Source organism: Galendromus occidentalis, unplaced genomic scaffold, assembly GCF_000255335.2.
Source record: "Galendromus occidentalis unplaced genomic scaffold, Mocc_1.1 scf7180000077497, whole genome shotgun sequence".
In the NCBI taxonomy this organism is placed as follows: Eukaryota; Metazoa; Arthropoda; class Arachnida; order Mesostigmata; family Phytoseiidae; genus Galendromus; species Galendromus occidentalis.
The window spans coordinates 1,154,011-1,170,780 of record NW_003805485.1 but is presented as its reverse complement, the minus strand read 5'-3'; the positions used below and the strand labels follow the sequence as shown (position 1 = coordinate 1,170,780).

At 50.5% G+C, this 16,770-nt stretch overlaps 3 protein-coding genes across 3 annotated transcripts; 2 read left to right on the top strand and 1 right to left on the bottom strand.

Annotated features, from left to right (window-relative positions):
- Window positions 1–973: 973 nt before the first annotated feature.
- On the bottom strand, window positions 974–8,086 carry Mnn1 (menin 1). Its single transcript, XM_029112360.1, has 11 exons — window positions 7,964–8,086; window positions 4,357–4,550; window positions 3,955–4,102; window positions 3,623–3,830; window positions 3,327–3,488; window positions 3,053–3,228; window positions 2,776–2,920; window positions 2,450–2,662; window positions 2,164–2,366; window positions 1,599–1,925; window positions 974–1,448 (listed from the first exon to the last, which is right to left on the bottom strand). Exons 2-11 carry the CDS (start codon window positions 4,425–4,427, stop codon window positions 1,296–1,298), a joined length of 1,806 nt encoding a protein of 601 aa, XP_028968193.1. The 5' UTR covers window positions 4,428–4,550; window positions 7,964–8,086; the 3' UTR covers window positions 974–1,295.
- Window positions 8,087–10,770: 2,684 nt separating this feature from the next.
- On the top strand, window positions 10,771–12,573 carry LOC100899087 (tubulin-specific chaperone A). The gene is made up of 4 exons (XM_003746457.2): window positions 10,771–10,899; window positions 11,731–11,957; window positions 12,119–12,197; window positions 12,313–12,573. The coding sequence occupies exons 2-4, from the start codon at window positions 11,790–11,792 to the stop codon at window positions 12,402–12,404; spliced, it is 339 nt and encodes a 112-aa protein (XP_003746505.1). The 5' UTR covers window positions 10,771–10,899; window positions 11,731–11,789; the 3' UTR covers window positions 12,405–12,573.
- A 2,588-nt stretch (window positions 12,574–15,161) lies between these two features.
- On the top strand, window positions 15,162–16,486 carry LOC100900421 (solute carrier family 22 member 8-like). The gene is made up of 2 exons (XM_003746542.2): window positions 15,162–16,329; window positions 16,452–16,486. Exons 1-2 carry the CDS (start codon window positions 15,186–15,188, stop codon window positions 16,484–16,486), a joined length of 1,179 nt encoding a protein of 392 aa, XP_003746590.2. The 5' UTR covers window positions 15,162–15,185.
- The last annotated feature ends 284 nt before the right edge of the window (window positions 16,487–16,770 follow it).

The window sequence follows — 16,770 nt, the reverse complement described above, 5'->3', positions numbered from 1 at the left end:
GGTGAACACATAAGAATCCTCAGTTACGATTCTGACCAAAATAAGCGCGGGAAAATGAAGTTGAGACGAATTTCCTTTACTCCGCTCGCCGTTTTTCGATCGAGCTGAAAATTCCTATCACAGTGGAGCAGCTCTCCCGTCTCTGATCCGATACGAGGATCAGAGGCGAAAATTTTGGCCATTCAAATTTCAATCTCGAGTATCACTGCTTCCTTCCTCAGCTCGACTCACGTTGGTAGCTCTCCACCTCTGGTCGAACCGCTTTTCTCAATCGTCGCAGCGAAATCCCCTGATCGTTCCAGGACCGGGGAAATTTATCTTCATGACACCGACCGATCTATGAGAGCGTCGACCGATCTATGGATTGATCATCTCGGATCGATTCCAAGCTGATCTGCCCGAGGAGACGGAAGCGAGAGCTCAAATCATTAGGCGGATGCGATTCTCGAGGAGCAACATAAAGGAGCAACTATAAGCAAAGAAACAACAGGAAACAATATAATGGTCGGAGACGTAGTTAGGCGCCACCAACTCCACGATAGGAATAGAGGCGGTGATCGTAGTTATCATTGTAGAAGATCACTCTATCGGTCTTTGGATCCATCGTCAATCGAACAGCGGTACACCACTGTCAAACATACCCTCCCCATACCAAAAATATGTCCTGTCACACATTTATCACTTCTCAACCGCTCGAAGATTGCCTTTTTCCAAGAACGATCGCCGGGAAGGGTCTTGGAGAATGTCTCCGATCCTTTCCCAACTGTCACTCAGATCGATGTTTGACCGAATCTCAGGTTTAAATTAGGTAGAACAATAGAACCCTGCTCTCGCCGCTCGATATTCTCGCCATCACTACTCTAAGGCTCATAGCTCTACGGAAGATGATATTGAGGCGGCGGTAGTGCATATCATTTCGGATCCCCCAGGTGCGTCACGGGGATTCGTGGAGGTCTCCTTCGCTCACATCATGAATCAGACGTAGACTCGATTTGTTTCTGACGCCTCACGGTGAATTCGATCAAATGATCGGAACGGAACTATGTGGTTTAATGAAGTATTCGTGGATGAAATCTGACCCGGGTATTCTATAATACGAGGCTGATGATGAAAAATTGGAGATCGTATGCCACCCGAAAACCCGTCTAGCTAAGGTATACTCAAACCAGCTCACTACATGGGGCTCACTGATATCGTCACAGTCGACGTTGAAACATTATCGATATCTCGATGATCTCGATAGAGGGATGGATGAAGATGATGAATATCAACTTATCATCAATGTGATGGATCAATCAATCTCTACGGAACCTTTTCGTTCGTCTATCTTCATCGATTCCCAATTTGTGCTTGTGTGTGTTGATGTTACTCTGGGCCGTCAGTTGAAGAATGATGGCGGAGGTATTGAGTTTATCAGCCAGCAGTAGATTCTTCGAACGGATCATTTTCTGTGGGGAAAAAAAGTTTTTCTCTCATTTCCAAAGACTCGTTAGTACTGAAAAGGAAGACTTTCGCCGGACGGGGAAGTTTTGCCGGTGCTGCGGAATCTAGATCGAGATTCAAATCTTGCTAAATTGTAACTCTGAGCCTCAATTCACCTGGCTACTGAACACGACTGTGTGGGGTTTCTTCTCGTTCTCTTCACGGAATCTTCGCTCGTCGTCGCTGACTTTAGGCGCCCCGGAGTCGGTCTCTTTCTTGACCTCATTCTCATTGAGATCTTGCTGAACGGGGCCGGTGGTCAGGATCGTATCTTTGGGTTCGATCTTCTCTTTTTCCTTGATATCCTTCTCGTTTCTGCTTTTTCGGCTCTGGCTCCCTCGCCTGGTCGGAAGTTCAGCTTTTTTATCGTCTCTCGAATTCTCCTTCGAATCCACAGCGCTCGGGGAGAGTTGTTCGTTTTCAGTCTTGATCTCCTTCAGTTTCTTCTCTTCGGCTGAAGATCAAAAGACCCATCGGTTAATGCGGTGAGGAAGACATATGATTGACCCGAGGCCCGGAATAAGGGAATCCGAAGTGGCGTTAATGGGCGCTCCCCCCGTGGTATTTGAGCAACTAGAGGAGGCGCCTGGTTCTGCCACTGGGAATGCCTCTGTTAGTGGAGACATATCCACGACAGTTCCAATCAGACCCAGGACGTCGCCTCTGACTCACTAAGCACGCACCTTCATCCTGCGTCGACGGGTCCTCCCAAATGACGATATTGACTCCCTTCCGAGTTGCGGCAGGAAACTTCCCCAAGGTGGAGACGAAAGGCTGCGCCCATCCGATATGCAGCACAGGAGTCGAGGAGCCTTCTTCCCAGCCGCAAAGTCCGTCCCAGAGACGCAGCAGCTGCGCGAAGCATGTCTTATCCTCGGGTATCCCTGTCGACGAGTGAAGGGTCGTGAGACGCTCTAACGAGAGAAAGTCTCTTCTCCTGGGATTCCGGGGACGAACGGGATCTTACCTGGATACCGCACAAGCTGAGGGATGATTTCGTTGTTGACCTCCATGAACTCTTTGTAGATCTCTTCGTCTTCTCTCCCGTAATTGAAGTTCCGAATGACCTGCGCCGCATTCGCGTAACACCGAAGAGCTTCGGAGAATCTTTGACTCCGAAACATGAAGCAGCCCAAGTACGTGTACGGGTAGACGTGGTGATCGGCGTACACTGTGCGTGCTGGAATGTCCAAATAATAGTCTCATGCAGGCGAATCCGACGAAGTCCCATATCATTCGCTCGGAAAAGTCATTCCGCAACCAACAGAGAAATTCGCGATCCGCTTCGCTTACCGATATCCACTGCTTCCCTGAACAATTCCAAAGACGAATGTTCTGCTTCGGGAGTATCTTGTATCGATTCCAGTTCACCGAGGATTCCGAGCGCCATCGGATAATGACGAAGGTGACCAGCATCGTGCATCAGCCACAGGAGTTTCTGTGGAATTTGAGACTCAATTAGATGTCTCGTGGATGGTCTTCAATCTCACCCGGCGGGGGAAATCCGTCGACTAAAATCAAATCCGAGCGTATATCCCGCTCCAATAGAGGATGATGCCCGATAGCACACCTTCTGAATGTGAATCAACATCTCAGAGTCTGCCGAGGATGTTGCGTACGGATTGACTGCGAGGATCGCCGCCGCGATTTCCGTGTATTTCGAGCATTCAATCGCGTGCCCGTTAAGATAAAGCCATGATTTTTCACCGTACGAGATTTCTTGTCCCCTCTTGTCTTCGACTTTCCCTGCAACATGTAGGTCGATCAAAAAATTACACCCTGCACACGGGCAGACTTTGTTCCCGGAGCTCGCCGTCATCGATGAATGGAGAAATTGGGCTCACCATGCCATGTGACCTCGGCGGTTTCCTTGTTCCCAGTTTGCGCGTTCACGTACACGATCCAAGCGTGGTCCTCGCTCAGAACGAGGTTGACGTCGCTCAAGCTCAGCATCTGACACGCTGCAACGGTCGTGTATGCCAATCCGAAACAATCGAGTTTGTTCCCTGAAGCGAAAATCCACGCATAATTAGAACTTTTCCGGCGTGCTTCATACGGAAGCTTATCATCTCCATACGGAATCTGTCCCGCTTCTTTGAGAGCAACACCCTGAGGGCGTATAGTCGACTTCGCGTCGTACCTGTTAGATAGCTGAAAATGCTTTGGAGATGTGGTCGGTCCTGACCATAGGACCGATGCAAGGTGTTCCAGATTATATCAGATATTTTCTTCACCAGTTGACGATTCAAGCGTCGCTGTGGTCCAGTCTGCTGGATTGAGAGGTCTATCGAGCCTTTGATGAAGGAGGCGAAATTTCCGTAGAGCGCATTGATCTCTTCAAAGTTCACCTGGAGGAAAGATCTGCTTGAAGATCGTTCTCCGATCGAGAAGAATGCGAATATCCAATCTCGAGTGGTGGATCCGCCTAATGGAATCACCAGACATTATCGATCATTACGGAATGGAGCTTACGATGGGAAAATCCTCGTGTCCGGAGCTCTGAGAATCACTGTCCGATGATGTTGGATCCAAAGGTTTGGCACAGAGTAAATTTTCGAGATAGCCCAAGAGTATAGACGCCAACGTGAGATCTGGAGGCGCAGGTCCGTCGAGCATGCATCTGAAAGGAGATTTCGTTACGAACTAATTTTCCGCGAAAAAAAAGAAGAATTCGGCACGACTCCGGTGACAAGCTGTCTTTCACGAATCTCCTTTTCCGCACAGATGAGACAACTATGACGAAATTCTCCGGTTTTCTGCTGGAGAGTACCGGGAGGCTGATTGTACGCGACTGAAGAAATGATATGGGAAGGACTTGGGCCTTCGAACGTCGAATGGGGTGTTTCCTGTCAGGTAAGAGAAAATGTGACTCACTTGAATATGTGGACGAGATCATCAACCGATTTGAGGGGGAATAGCTTCCGCAGCCTGGCCGAAATGGCCATTTTGAGAGTAGTTTTTTACGAATTCTCGACTCTCTTGTCTGGATCGGCTGTTCCTATGTTCCGAAAGCTGCTGATTTGAGTTCTTGATCGTTCATCCAGGTCGATAAGCGATGGTCCAATCGTCTGAAACCAATTCCGGGTTGAATTCATATCCTGAACTCCACGAATTCAGTTCAAAATTATTGTCTCTGCGATCAAGCTCTCGAATTTAACGAGGATTTCGGTTGTGATCAATTATTCCTCCAGGGACGAACAAATCTGTTCCCCGCATCCCTGGCTCCGATTCATCCCCGGACGGAAATTCTGTGGTCTCAATGGAATCGAAGCGGTATCGAAGGGGAATACCGAAATGCACAAGCGGTGGTCCGCCCATCGGAGTGAAGACAAACTTTTCCCCTCCCGGAAATCTAGCTCCACCGTCCGTCGTCGAGGTTTGCGGCGCCGAGATCAGGGAAAAGACACGCGTACAGACGCGAGACAGCTCCAACGACGATTTTCTGGAATGCGTCGTCATAATGCGCCGGCGAATTTCCGCCCGCTCCGAAAGAATTCCGACTCGTCGGCTGAATCAACAAGCCTTGGTCCAATACGGTAATGATACAAAACATTAGAACTAGACGCGCGAAGAACGCACACGAAATAGAAGTTCACAAGAACGGGGAACGATTAACTTATTCTCTCATCAATTCGATATGCACCCGTGTTTTCAAATAGAACAATCTATGAGCCCGCGTCTTTCGAATGAATTTTTTTTCCTCGACATCAGTCTTCCTCCTCGGATTTTTCCCGAGGCATTCCCGTCGAGGATCTCGAGTGATCCATGAATTCGAGAATAAGGGAAAGTCGGAGACCGATTCGGGGGAGAATTCAGCAGAGGCAGAGCCTTTCGCGTTCCGTTCTGATGTTTCCGCAGCAACGCCTGACTAGCAGCGGTCACTGCCCCGCGGAATGTAATTTTCCTTGTTGCATGTCCGCTGAACTCTGGATACGTTCCGTCATCTTGCGTCACGACCGTCGTCGTAGTAATCACCGAGACATTTAGCCGTAACTCCCGTAAATGAGTATTATTGCGATACGGTGTTGGAAACGAAAAAAATATGTGACCAGACAAGCTCAGCTCAATGTGGAGACGGTGCGGTCTTTGTAGCGGAGGGCTTTCCGATCCTCTCGTTGATCTTGATCAAGGGAGCAAGAAAGGAAGCTACACAGCGAGCAAGTCTGACGCCATCTGAAGCCGCCCCGATTTGAAATGTCGTCAATGACGTCACGTTCTGCGTAGAGTCGTCAGTCGTCTCAAGCCCAGGAAACTCTCATGCTTCCAACACTCGCCTACTGGGAGGGACTAGGCGGCGGGATTTGAACATTACATAGTCCCTCAATTCAGGAACAGAATGAAAATCAGCCACCAGCGGACTCAGCCGAGATGTTTCTCAGCGAGAAACTCCCCGATGAGACGGGGAAGGGATCGCGAATGAGAGAAGCTTCGAAGACGATTCTCAACGCACGGACCTAGCTAGGTCAATTGATCACCAGCATTGGGAGAGCTCTCTGAAGGATCTCGACTGTTACCACGAGACGCAGATTTCGACCAAGAATTCGACGAATCCAAATATACTAAGCGAGGCAGATACTCATCGGATCGAACTCGTAATCAAGTCAGGAAACATCCGTGTCAAAAAGCGCCAGTCGTGACTACTCGCGTAGGCGACAGCGCATCACTTGTAAATTGAAGCGAAATATGGTGTCAGCTTGTAATTCTGCCGAGAATGAGAGATGCGGTCGAGACCCATACTTCGAGCGGACAACATCGTCCGTGGATTTCCGGATCGAGTTCAAGAATAGCCTGCGCACGGGACGAGAATCCCGCGACCGGCCTGTTCGATGCTTATAGATATCCTGAATGGCATACGGCGGTTGGTACAGGCTTCGGTCTCTGGAGCGAGGCGTTGCTATTGGGAGTTATGCTGCTGCCGAAAAGTCCGACAAATCGTCATTCGAGATGCTGGAGCCTAATGAAGGAGGACATCAATCGATAAGAATGAAAATTATTTTCCATGAGCAGGGCTCGTACCCGCTCAGGATGAGCGTTCATCTCAAGTTTCAATTCCTTCCGTCGGAGATACAGCCATCCGAGCATACGACACACGGTTTTAAGCGTCGATGATTATCAGTCGAATCGATTTTGAGAGACTAGATTCGGCGGACACGGATGATTTACGGACAAATATAACACTTGCTCCCCGCTGTCACCGTCCGCTTCGATGCGAAAACCCACGGACATTTCCATCATGTTCGTTGTAGTGAACTTCTGGAGGGCTGGGTTCAAGTCGTGTCGCGATGAACGAACTGGTGACGCAGCCTGTTTCGTTCGGACTAGAAGGAACGCACTAGAGGCGCATGGAATAATGATCATGGCGGACAGAAAATGTTGTTCAGAGCCGATTCCGCGAGGAGCAGAATTGGAATGTCGTAACTGAAATGACTTAGACTCAGACAAGGCCGATCGTTGACCACAACACAGAAATTCACATTTCGAAACCACATTAGTTTTGCAGAAACGCGTGACTCATTTGAATGCGACCCGCATAACGCGTCTGTCTGAAGCATTTCCCGCATTCACCTGTTTCTAATTTTGCTCACGGCGCAGGTTATACGAAACGGAGGGCTGATTAATTGATGAATGGATTACTTAGAGACTAAACGATTGATCGAATAATTTATAGAGTTCCTAAATTCCGGACATTTCATATCTATCCAATCCGCAAGAGCCAAGACCGACGATTACATCGACGAGGGAATCGCCTCCGATGAGTTTTCCCTGTCGCCGGACGATGTGGGAACGACTAGAATAAGAATGCCGCAATCGAATCTATCCTTATTCGAGAGTCGGAAAATGAAAATGTTCGGAATTTAGGAACTCTAATAATTTACGAATCGGCCGAGTTCCTTCAATGAGGAATATCGAGAGATAAATTCATCCAGAGCCAGCTCGAGCAGAGAAGAATTCGAAGCCTTCACTGGAGAGGTGAATCTCAACCCTTTATCGTTTGCTGAGCGGCGACCCCGAACGAAGCCACCTTGACCGTCAAATTCTCAGCACTCAACGAGTCCACTCCGAGAGCTTCCAGAGGAGGAACGACCGCTGATCCAGATAGCATTCCGAGAAGTCTCGCTGTCCGGCGGGGCTAGCGTTCAAAAGATGAGCGTTTCCATCGCGAGAGCTCCTAAACGCGGATCGTTTCTTCAGAGTTTCATGCCCGCGCTATCCAGAAACAGCTGTTGAGCCGCTGGAATGCGCTGGATCCCGTGCGATTCCGACAAGGGACTGCCGGGAGGGCACAGCGAGCTCCCCGCTGGCCAAGGGTTTGTCGAAAAAAAATACAACTCCTAAATGTCAAAGTCGCGGAGACTCGCGTAGGGCTCGGGCCGGCGGCCGCTGTCAACCAAGGGATCGCTTCTCGGAACTACCTTTACATTCAACTGTCACGGCTTGTCATCCATCCAATGACACAGCCTGGGGGGCGTGACGCACTCACCTACATAGACCAATGTTTTCCGAAGTCGTACACCGTATATTTGAGTCCAATTTACACGACTTGTTTCACTCCTCGATCCTCCTCATGAAACACTACAGCTCTCGGATCACAAACGTTCTGCGTCTCACAAGCGTCGATAAGCATGGTGCGGTCGACTCCAAAAACAAAATGGCGGCAAATGCTCTCTTTGGCGCAAACTCTGCTCGAACAGAATTCAATGATGTGACCTCCTGAGTTCATTCTTGTTCTCCGGGCTTTTTCAACTCGACAAGTTCCCTCACCTCATTCTGAGATCGGCCGACATCGAGACGGCTCTCGTATCGCCCACCGAGTGATTCTACAGGGGGAAGTCTGCCCTCGTCAGTGGTATCGCGGTTAAGTTCTCGTTCTTAAGTCTGAGCATCAAAACTCCCCCGAGAGAGAAAATTCCATGAGGTGGACTGGAAAATTGAAGAAATGAGACAGTTTGAGGAGACTGTACGACATCGAGGCACAGAAAGCTCAAGTGCGCATCCCGCTAAGTGACTGTTTTCAGAGCTTTGGATATCTGTTCGCGGGTTCCTATTCAATCAAAACAAAGCTCGGAGTGGCGCGCGATTTCGAGCTCCCAACGAACTTTCGAGGTATGTCTGGAATGCTCGCAACAAGCGGCCAGAGCAGAACCGAAGGCAAGACCTCGACTCGACCGTGCAATGCAAGGGGGCAACAGAGTTTAGACTAATGCAACATCTCGGGACCTCATAAGGATGTCGATTGCGGCGATGGGATCGAATGACTCGGTCCGACTCTTAACGCTCGACCTCACGTCGAGGCATCGATGTAAGTCGATGGATTATGAATTCGAATTTCGCGAAAATGAGATATTTCGTCCTGAACTTGGCTTGGGGGATCTTTCAGCCGCTCGGCCTTTTCATGAGGTCCCGGAGGGGGAGTGAACTCCCGTAAACTTTCAAGAAAAAAAGCGCGATCCTGTTGCGGGGACGCGATGACGCTCGGAGCTAACCGGGGGGATATAGTCGGAGCTCAGGTGTGGTAGCGGAAATCCCATCACGGCCACACATTGCATGCGTATAGACGAGATATGTGCCTTGTACGGCATGATATTCCTTCCTGATACGGCTCACTCAATTACCTCCTCCTAACAGTGCTTCCGTATAGCCGGCTTACTCTCGTACGGTTCTATGCTTGGAGCGTAATTCCCACTCGCTAGATTAGAGAGGCACCGCAAAGTCGTGGGACTTGTGTCCTGAGTCCTGAGCCAAGCCGAGTACGAAAAGGTGCGCGAGATAAAAGTCTACGGAAACGGAATCTGTTGCTCGGTGAAGATGGCAGTGATCTTTGCTGGGCTTCAGAACAGAAGCGGGCGATACCTCATAATGACTTCAATCTGCTCCACCTCGAGTTCACGGATTCAGGACTCTCGCAGAAACGATCTAGAATGATTCGAATCTTCACCAGCGAGAAATGCATCTTGACGCCCATGTGCATGCAGTTTTTCTGTCCCGTCGCCCTTTCCCGTGAGCAGGTCTCAATCGGAAGAGGCATACATCCCTCGTGGGTAAACAGCGAGAGCGAATGCCGCGCGAGCCCTTGGAGGCATATGAATGAATTGACTTGTGATTGACGATATTTTCGCCTAGAAATGAATCGTTCCCACGATCGCTAGCGGCGCTCCGCGTCGGACACACCGACCGCAAACCCGGCCTGTGGTCGCCGCATCGGCGGCGCGCCGTTGCTCCGCAATGCATGCTCACACTCTTTTTAACAAAACATATGATATCCTCGGAGAATCCATGGGTGCCAAGCAATACAGTCGATCAATGAATACGGCGCTCTGAATCAGAGTCTGCGGCTGTATCCTCGAAGTCATTGCATCGTCGCAATTCCTGGAACTTTCTGTCTGGCTCGAGACGGAAACAGCTCGGCGGGAAAAGGACGTCGGACTCGGGGTGCGGGAATTTAGAATTCCCCGCGTGGCGGCATTAGAACCTAATGATCCAGAGATCGGGATTCAGTGCGGTGCCCCGGCCATCCGGAAAAACCGCGGGAATGAGTGTATGGGACCGCAGCTGGGCGACAGTAAAAACTTCCTCCGCTCCACGGCTCACCGGTGCGAATTCATTCCCGGGGAGCAATACATTGAGAGAACTTCTGAAAAGGAATAACCCCCACTCCTCAAGGATCTCTTGGAGCTTCTTGAACCGTTTCTGATCGGAATGGATATCTACCATGTACACATACCTCCCAGGCTCTGTCTGTCCCCACAAGAATCGCGATGGTGTATATGGCCTCTTGTGGTCTCGGTACCGCAAACATCGCTGTGCATTGGATGCTTGCTGAGGGGTTCCCATTGGAGCGCCCTCATCATCTCTAGAGGACTTCAGTTTATCGCCTCAGTCGGCGTGTTTGGTTGGCGACGGCATGATTCAACTGCGCGTCGTGAGCGATGCTCAAGCTCGAGCCAGAACTTTCTTCATTACAACATCGAGACGACTTGAATCATCGACGAGCTCCCGCTCCACTCGATCAGACTCACTCACACGTAAGCAAGAGTGTTTAAGCGATGCAGAACGACTTCGAATGGCCCTTGTCATCCGGATCTGATCAGCCACAATATTGTTGCCCTTCACGGAGAACCTGGACCGATGTTTAGAACCCACCGCGTTCCCATTCTTAATTAATTATTTATTGATCATTTCGTACAGTAGTGCTCCGTGCGTCGTAGGAGGAGGACGAGGCGACGCGACGCAGCCGCACAAGGCAGCCGAGCAAGATCAGCGCGGTGAGGACATCATTCACCAAATATTGAGTGTGAGAGCTGTCGAACCACAGCAGCGGCACACCGAAACTGAATGAAAGCCGAAGTTTTTCCTATTTCGACCTGAGAGGTTTTTCACATTGACAAGCCGTGAAAATCGCGACATTCGACAAGTAAGGTCAGTTGAAATCCCAAGAGAGTAACACATTGGCTTTCTCTTCGCGAAACAATCCAAGCGATAATTGACTTCGGCATCGAAGGCGGTCCTCATTCCCATTGTTCGTGGCGGTCATTTTCTTGCGGTTCCTTGATTTGACGTTTGTCTCTAATCGATAAGAGTTCCTCGCTCAGGGCCAGGACAGGCGCTTGAAAGAGCAAGTCAGGAGTCTCCCATCAGCACCAGGGGCTCCGTCATATCTGGAGACTCCGGAGACGTTTCTTGACGTTCTGAAGAGAATTGTTTCTGACACGTCGCCCGTCATTATGTTTCACTAAGGATTCTGATGAGTTGGTCCAATCGGCCGTGTATCCGGGATGGGGGGGATTCCGCGCATGGCTCGAGTTCACGCTCGTCGGAGAGCTCTGGCCGTCCGCGCGCGGAATCCCGCCATCCACTATCTTGATCCTCGCTAATGATTATAGCGGCTCGTGTATTCCCCCTCCCTGAATGTTCTGGTGTCCACACCCCTCAGAGATTCCGGGAGAAAGGGGGAGCTACACAACGCCGAAATTCTCGAAGCTGACTATGTGTCTCAGAAATTTGATTGACCCATTGCTGGAGGCCTAGAGGCTCATCGCAGATCACCTTTCGGATCCAGTCGATCTTTCCATCCTCCGACATCCGACTGAATCGATCATGCGTGAGAGAATCTCTAGCCGAATGCTGACTCAACTTCGTCGGGAAATTCCAAGAGCTCAGAATGCTCCGAACTTCCTCCTTCGAGAGGATGACCGAATTGACTCCCCATTCCGTACTTCATCCCATAGAGGTTTCGCTTCTCAATTCCAGATTAGGTCTGCGTGTATAAATCGTTCGATAATCTCCGAGCGAACAGTCACTCCGAGAGAATGTCTTCGAAACCCGACCCGAGGCTCCGGACAATCAAAATCAAGTCTGGAACGGTGAACCGTTTGGCTAAAGAGGTCGTTGCTTACCAGAAAGAGTCTGTGCGCGAGGAAGAGCGTCTCGCCAAAATGAAGTCTGAGGGCCAAGAAGAAAATAGGATCAAGCTGCAGGTAGGTTCCCTCTCCGCCCTCCCCACCGCGTTCCTGCAAGTCGCGGCCAAGAGCCGCTCCGCGAGGCGCATATCATTCGGAAGTCTGAGAGGACTCTCCAAAATGCCGCTTTGTCCTCTGAATCGTGGATCTCTCCTTGACCGATTTCCCTTTCCTCTCAGGAGAAGGTCATCCTGGAGTCCCAGATGATGATTCCAGACTGTCGTAAGAGACTCATTACTGCTTGGGAGGAATTAGAAGGTGACTACTATTTGCCATGAATCGCTTAGAGTATAATTCAAGTCTCAGGATAACGGTGACGCACATCTCGGTCTCTGGCTCTGTTTCGGAAACTGAATCGCTCATTTTATTCCAGCCCTCCTAAGCAGTGAGAAAGACCTCGAGGAGAACGAAGACTACATTTCGGCTCGGAAAATCCTGGATGAGGCTCAGCCACAGTTGGCCTGAAGATGATTTCTGCGCCGATTTTGAAAATATCGATATTTGATGCTGCTTCCCAAGCTTAGATATCTTCTATTTATTTTCTCGCAACGGAAAAGGTCGTTCGGCGAGACTCCCGACGATTTGTCGACTGAGCATTGATAATAATTGATCGAATAAATCAATATTTCGCGAATCGATGCGCCCTTTATTCAACGTAGGACTCCCGTGGGGGCCAGCAAGGTGCCCGCCAGGATGGGTCAAGTACAGGGACCTGAGGATGGCTCAAGTACAGGGACCTGAGGATGGCTCAAGTACAGGAGCATTCCCATAATAATCGGACCACCTGAGGTGTCAGACCTTGTCTTTCCGAGCTCCGAATCTATCTGCTCCCACGCGAGAGGACCTGCCCAATAAGACTATCTCAATAAAAGACCTCTTCCTGGATAGCCCGGAGTACGTCTTATCAGACAGGTTTCACCTACCTTGGGAATTTCCTATTCGAGCGTGGCCGTCCCCACTAGTTTCGGGAGTCCAGGAATCGCAGCCAGTGTGCCCGTCGAGGATATCTTGACGAGAGATAGGCGAGGACCCTGTATGAAGGCCTTTCCCCGACTCCGGCTTATGGACTGGGGAGCAGGACGCCTTCCTCTGGCGAAGCTTCTTCGGAACCAAGATCAGGAACCGCTCGGAGCGGGAAGGGTGCTCTTCTATCTCACGTCTATCGCCGGCCTCATCCATCATTTCAATAGTCCCCGTTCAATAGGAACGACTTGCCCGTTTTTCGATCAGGAGTTCGCGCACAGTGCCCGCGGGGACGACAAAATCCGCCAAGCTGTAAAAATACTGGAATTCCACACTCGTGGATTTCGCGGGCAATCCTCCACGCAAAAGAATGATACGCGATTATTATTTACCTTGGTGAAGGGTTTTGCTGGGGCACCTATGTAGCTTCCCTCGAAGTCTGCTCGGCTGAATATCTGAGAAATGGTTAAACGTCCTGTTCAGAGACGATTGGCGGAGCGCCTCCCAGTCGGAAACATCAAGCGGTGAGGCTACAGTCGGAAGAAGAGGGGGCACTGGGGAGCTCCCGGAGATGAGCTCCCGGAAGAATTCCAGATGAGCGAAAGAAAACACGCATGCAGGTGGTCGAATAGTAACCAGTGTGACTGGATGATCTCGAATTTCCGTTTTCATCGAAAATGTCCGGTCGTCCAACAGCAGATCGGCTCTAATTCCTTCGCACGAGTCTCCTGGAACGAGAAGGGTCCGTTTCCATTCGCCGAGGAGCTCGTCGGATCTTCACTCACCCCCAGGATCCGGGACTGGGATCAAAATTCCATATGGACTTGGTTCCCCAAAAGGTTCGATCCGTCTCGGCTGTTCGATTGCTTCACCGTGAGGGGAGCGGACTCACAGGGGGGAGCGCATGCTCATATCCAGAAGCCTTCTGAGTAGAGGATATTTATTTTGCTGCATGTCTTCTCGCACGGTAGTCGACGAATGTCCGGATTCGCCGAGTCCGGCGGCGAAAATACGCCGACCCGGGAATGTTGGAGGGGAGTTGATAGTTGATTTCCGACTCGTCCGACTCCACATCGATATTCTCCTCCGAATCGGTTCACGGACAAGGGGGTTCCGCTAGGGAGAGGGCTCAGTTCTGACAGCAATGCCCAACCGTGTTAGCCTCATAGTCCTCTGCCAGGTCTCACTCAGACGTATTGACCAGGAACCTCGCATATCCATCCACTGGCAGCTTCTGCATGTCAAGCGACAGAGACTCGATCTCGTGAGTTTCCATTGACGTAGCACATTCAAGGTCACGAGGTTCCGCACAATAGCAATCGTTCGGGTAACCGTACTCTAGAAGCGCTGTGTTGGTCGGAGTGTCCATGTGTTAGTTAGAGCTGACCACATTCAAACTCTTCTATCTAGTGACAAGAAATGAGTCGCGAAAAAGTACAGCGCTCGGGCCGCACGGCTCTTCGGTGTCCCACGAGTGTATTGATAGACTTGAGAAGACGATCGCTGGTGGATCTCAGCGAGTTCCGTGTTCAACCTACGAATCAGCGTAAGGCTAGCCTCCCCCAAGGTCATCCCAGATTTCGTCAGAGTTGCCGTCAGACTTCATTCTCGAAGCGAGAACAGTGAGCCGATCACAGAGGAGCGATATCAAGATAGGGTTCCGCCGAAAAAAAGCTACTCGGAGCAGCTGACGAGAACTATCTCATTCAGAAAGATCGCCCTCGGGACTGCTTCCATCGATCTATTCTATACGTGAGAAGCGAGGAATCAAGGCGCGGCAAGCGGCCGAGACGCAATAACGGGGCGTGAGATGTTCATCTCCGGGTGGTGGCAGTGTACTCAGCGCCAGAATGATCGGATGTTATCTTGACTCGGAGATCCCGCTTGCTGCTGATTCCCTCCTCATCGGCGGACCCTTCCAGACGACGCCGACGTCGATCTCGAGAATTCGTCTGAAAACGAAGTTCGGTCATGGACGATATTCTAGTGAAGACCCGCACCCACAAGTGGAGCCCTGTCCTGTTGATGCTATTCTACAGCGGGGTTCCGCCCGCCTTCTTCATTTGCTCATTGAACATTATCGCACCCGAGACAACCGCTTACTGGTGCGTCGACGATTCCGGAAAGCGTCTGCACAACGGGTCCGATCAGTGCCATCTCGACTCGGCGGGCTCGGGTGAGAGCTGTGTCGCGTGGGAATTCGATGAAACGAATACCTTCGTCGCCGAGTTCAGCGCCGTGTGCGGAGGCAAATGGCTCCGGGCCTGGGCACAGAGTGCGTTGATGCTCGGCATCATGGTGGGGAATTTCATGTTTTCGCATATCTCTGATTGGTATGGTCGTAGAACGACGTGCCTCTCCTCCAATTTATGCATTCTCGGAGGCGGCATAGCGTGCTCTTTGGCGCCATCGTTCCCGATCTGGATTTCCACGAGGATGGTCACAGCTTTTGGACTGGGTGGGAACCAAAATGGACCCATAACCTTAAGTATGGAGTCGACGAACCCAAAAGAGAGAGCCCTCCTGGCTCTGGGGGCGAATTTCGGCTGGGTTATGGGTATGATAATCCTTCCTGTTTTCCCTCTCTTCATCCACGATTGGAGGTTTTTCCAGTTTGCAATTAGTCTCTCGTCGATACCTATGTTAGTATTGATCTGGCTGGTAGACGAATCGCCGCGATGGTTGATCGCGATGCGTAAGGTAGACCAAGCAAAGACCGTTTTGACGCGGATTCTGGTCCGAAGCGACATGCAGGAAATGACTGACGACCTCGATGAGATTCTGTCGAGGGCTCTTGCTGAACAGAGTAGAGCGACTCTAGCCGAGTCCAGAGTGACACTGGCGAATCTGTTCGAAGCGTGGACGCCTGCCATAACGACATCGATCTTCTTCATTCTCTTCCCGATAAGCACGTTTGTCTATTACAATCTTTTGTATGCCATCCTAGCTCTGGACACGGATGGTTTATTCGCAAATCAACAGTGGGCTGGGATTTTCGAAATTCCCACCCTCATCCTGATTTATCCCTCCGTGAAGTACTTCAATCGGAGAACTTTGCACTGCTTCACAAACTCTGTAACCGTCATCTGCTGCGCGCTTCTCTCCATGTATCCGGACGCCGATTCTGTGACCCTTATGATCTTGGCAACGCTCGCCAAAACTGGGGTCCAGATCGCTTCCTCTGTTCTAGGCATTCACGTTAATGAGATATACCCTACGAGAATGAGAGGTTTAGCGCTCGGGTCCTGTGTCACAGCGTCCCGTATTGGGTCCATACTTTCACCATTCTCGCACGAACAAGATGTCTTCGACGAAAACATCCTGAATTCAGTGGCGTCGCTCGTGGCCTTGATGCTGTCTACTCGATTGAAGGAAACCTATGGCAAACCGCTGCCCGACAAATTCGAGGACAGCCAGGATGAACAAGGTTGGTTCGATTCACTCCATCGATTTCGAAATTCCCAAACGGTGAATACTCCAAGGGTTTACTCCGATATCAGATGCATGGTACGCGTGAATCATTAATCGAAGCGATTCTGCTCCTTCCAGACAAGGTCTCACACCGGAGGATATGTGACTGCTGAGACTGATTCCATGACAGACCCGCTAAAAGTCAGCTGATGTCATTCGTATGATGGGCCCATCCTAAAGTGTGGTTTCAATAAATCTCTCCTTCGAATGATTTCCATGCTCTTTCAGAAGGCTTGGGGGACGACAAGTGGAGGGTGCTCACGATGACGAGGGGCCATCTCTTGTTTCGAAGATTCAAGGAGCCAATGCTCCAAGGGTAGCTCTCGAATACAGAACGCGATCTGCCCTCGAGTACGCTCTGTTATTGCGGATAGCCCGTGAAAGTGACTTAGGGGTC